The 3,574-nt window shown below is 45.1% G+C and overlaps 1 protein-coding gene across 1 annotated transcript; it reads right to left on the bottom strand.

The window, feature by feature from the left end:
• Positions 1-1,973: 1,973 nt before the first annotated feature.
• On the bottom strand, positions 1,974-2,807 carry LOC124168397. Its single transcript, XM_046546617.1, has one exon. The coding sequence runs from the start codon at positions 2,805-2,807 to the stop codon at positions 1,974-1,976; it is 834 nt and encodes a 277-aa protein (XP_046402573.1).
• Between the last annotated feature and the right edge of the window lie 767 nt (positions 2,808-3,574).

Genomic DNA, 3,574 nt, shown 5'->3' with positions numbered 1-3,574 from the left:
GGATAGAGAGGGGGAAATTTGAAATTATTGCAGTTCCTCTTTGCAGTCCCTTCAGAAAATTGGACCCATGAGGAAAACAAGGTTTCAATGTAATTGACGGTCACTCAAGGACAAATCAACCAAAATTCCACACCGCACATCAAAGATTTTTCTATTTTTTCATACTTGGTTGTAGCATCATTTGGAATAAATAACTGTTCTACCCAATTTTTTTGCGAGTTTGTCAAGACGTAACACTTCCCTTTTGTCTGAGCCTGATGGCATCTTATCCAAGCCGACGGAATGGTGCTAATTGAACTATGATCACAGGTGCTTTCTTGTACCTACTACTACGAGGGGAGGAATCTTGTGTCAGTCCCGTCGACTTCGCGGAACGCGCACGTTGTCACATGTTCTGGCTTTCTGCACCACGTTTTTGCCTGACGAGATATTTTTCCTGGAAAATGCCGAAGACATGTTTAGTGGCCGGCTGCAGCAGCCAAAAACTTGCCGGCATGCATAAGTTTCCAATGACGGTGGAAAGGTAAGTAATTATTTATTAAATATTATAATATGATCTGGCAATGCCGCTGTTATTTAGTTATATCTCCCCTAACAATGAATGCTTTTCATGACTGAATTGCGGATCCCTGAAATGACACGTATATATTTTAAAATATATTTCCCTTTGTAATGATTGCTTTTCGAGAGTTTGGTGACTATCTGCGTCGCATGATTTGCATGCTTGCATTCGAGCAATTGCAAGCCAGATTGAGAATAATACAGCTCTAAGGAGGGGGAGGGGTAGATTAAATGCTTAATTGCGGATTAGTTAATGAGAGCCCTATCCTCGCCGTCTCCAGTTAGGGTCGTGCGACTCATTTTCCGGACACCCGAAGCACGATTGTTATTTTACTCATTCACTAAAGGGTATGATTTATTTGGTAGACTATATTTTCTCATTACATTTGTTCTCTTAATCTAATCTCTAATCTCTAATCCTGTGATTTATAGAACACACAAACTCCTCCCATGAAGCTTTCTTGGCCTCCTTAACCACTTGCCGAGCTTTCGCTCTGAGGCGCCGGAAGGCGGTGAGATTTGTCGCCGTAGGATATTTGCTAAAGATTAGGAGTGCCCTCTTTCGCACCTGTATAGCTTTTGCGCACTCCTCGTTCCACCAAGGAACTGTGGGCCTGTGATATTTGCATTTAGAACGGGGTACGGTGGAATTTGCGGCTCCTAGAATGTTATCTGTGAGTACTTTTATGTTCCCCACACCATTCACATTGTCGTCGTGGTTAAAATAAAATTTTCTTTTAAAAAGAGACCAATTGGCCTTGCGGACAACCCAATTGCTTGGTTGAGTTGGACGGTGGATAAAACCGCCACCTTTAGTAATTAAAATAGGGTAGTGGTCGCTACCGCATAAATCATTATGTACGGACCACTCAAGCCTACGCATTAGGCCATCCGTCGAAATAATTCAGTCAATAAACGAGAAGGTACCGTTGAAGCTGTTGAATCGAGTTTTTTCACCGGTGTTTAGTAAAAAAAGTTAAGGTCATTGATAAAATTTGTAACAATGTGTCCCCTTTGATTGCACGTGTGACTGGTGCTCCCTCAGGCAGATACACGTTACATAATGTAACCGCCTCGGGGGCGTGTACCGTCACTGCTACCGCCTGAAACGGTGTGGTTAGATGTACGCGGTATGAGTAAAGAGACTCCCGAATAAAAATCACCACTCCACCCTTGGCTCGTTCGCCAGTGGTATCGTCTAACCTGAAAGCATTAAATGTTCGCCCTTTGTCCGTGGTTTTAAAATGAGTTTCCTGAAGGCACAGGCAGCACGGTCTATTATCTCGCAATAAAATAGCAATCTCCTCCTTATTCCTGTAAAATCCATTGCAGTTCCACTGCAGAATAAACGCCATAAATATTTTAAAAGAAGGAAAAAAATATAAATATAAATTTATTAATAAATAAATATATTATCGCCGCAGGCGATTGCTTTTCCCCTTCTTCCTGGCCATTGAAACTTCCGCCTCAGAGGGATAGCCGTCGTTTTCCATCTCCTCCATCTGACATTGGGAGTTGCTCTTGACTTGAGGCCCGGGGAGATTAGAATTGTCACCTCTTTTAGGCGAAACACTTTGATTATGTCCTCTCTTCGGAGGACTTTCAGGTGTTTGTGTCTTTGGGAGGGAAGGATTATCCTTACGATCGCTCTGTGATTTTTTGGATACGTCAGTTTGTTTATTTCCATTATTTGCACTCTTCTGACCAGAGGCTTCCTGGTCGCGTTTCTCAACAGGAGTATCTTGGATTTTTTGAAAATCAGTCTGTGTTGAAGCGCAGCGGACAGAAACTGAAGCCACAGAAGCAAAAGAGCGGGAGAAAATTGGGGCCTTTTGGGCGTTGAATTTCTTCCTAGCTTCAAAGTACGAGATCTTTTCAAGAGTTTTAATTTTCACTATTTTCTTTTCACCCATCAGCTTCGGACAGTCACAGGAATAGACGGGATGATCGCCGTCGCAGTTCACGCAATTGGAAGAGCAGTTTTCATTTTCGTGCTTTCCCTCACCGCAGCGTGCACAGGCAGCAGTGCCTCGGCATCTACTGGAGATGTGTCCGAAGTGCTGACAGTTGAAGCATCGCATTGGATTTGGTATATAGGGACGCACCTGATAGGAAGTATAGCCCACAAATACCTTATCGGGTAGGGAATCACTGGCGAATGTGAGAATTACAGATGTTGTATTTATGACTTGGTCGTTCTGTTTTCTTGTAAACCGGCGTAATTCTATGACCCCTTGGGGGGCCATTTCGGTCTTTATTTCCTCCACATCAACGTACAGGAGATCAAAGCAGGTGACCACTCCACGACACTTGTGAAGTGTCTGTTGTGGTTCGACTGTTATAGGAATGTCATGTAGTTTTTCTAGTTGCAACAGTTTGCGACTCTGTGTTTCATTTCCCGTTTCTATCAGTAGTGTACCCTCGCGTAACTTCTTCACTGATACCAAATCTCCGAAGGAATGGCGGCAGACAGCACTCTACGTATTAGGAACGGAGATACTTTGGACAGATTTTCGCCTTCTTTTGTGCACTTCATAATCAGAAATTTATTTCTTTTTTTAATTTCGAATTCTCCCCCGTCCACATTTGGACGGGATCTCTTGGGTGGAGGAAGAGTTTCCAACTCCATACGAACAACATTTTTTCATCCCCTGGGCACCCCACCCACCGCGGAGCCACACATTTGGGACGCCACACCGTGATTCGGTGTGGTCGCCAGGGCTACCCATGGGATATAGGAACCTTTGACAGGGGTTGTCTTTCGGGTTAGAAACTCCAGCGCGGGGGCCCTCCGAACCCACGCACCTTCGGCCGCCCTACGGAAACCCCCATATCACCAGCACTAACCCGTCCGGGCGTACGCTCGAAAGGAGCCGCCAAGCTCCCTGTTTTCGGGGAATCCAGGGCCGAAGTGGGGTATTGAACTCCAGCCCATACTGGGCATCCGACGCCCAGCTGGGTGCCGGAGAACTCACCCACCAGGATCCCCTTCTCCCCCACGTACGGGTCTCTA

This window comes from Ischnura elegans, chromosome 11, assembly GCF_921293095.1.
Source record: "Ischnura elegans chromosome 11, ioIscEleg1.1, whole genome shotgun sequence".
Taxonomy (NCBI): domain Eukaryota; kingdom Metazoa; phylum Arthropoda; class Insecta; order Odonata; family Coenagrionidae; genus Ischnura; species Ischnura elegans.
Note: the sequence above shows the minus strand (reverse complement) of the source record. Positions and strands in the feature narration are given on the sequence as shown.

Coding starts and splice junctions, on each gene's coding strand:
- LOC124168397 (XM_046546617.1), bottom strand. CDS start 2,807: ATGGCCCCCCAAGGGGTCATAGAATTACGCCGGTTTACAAGAAAACAG.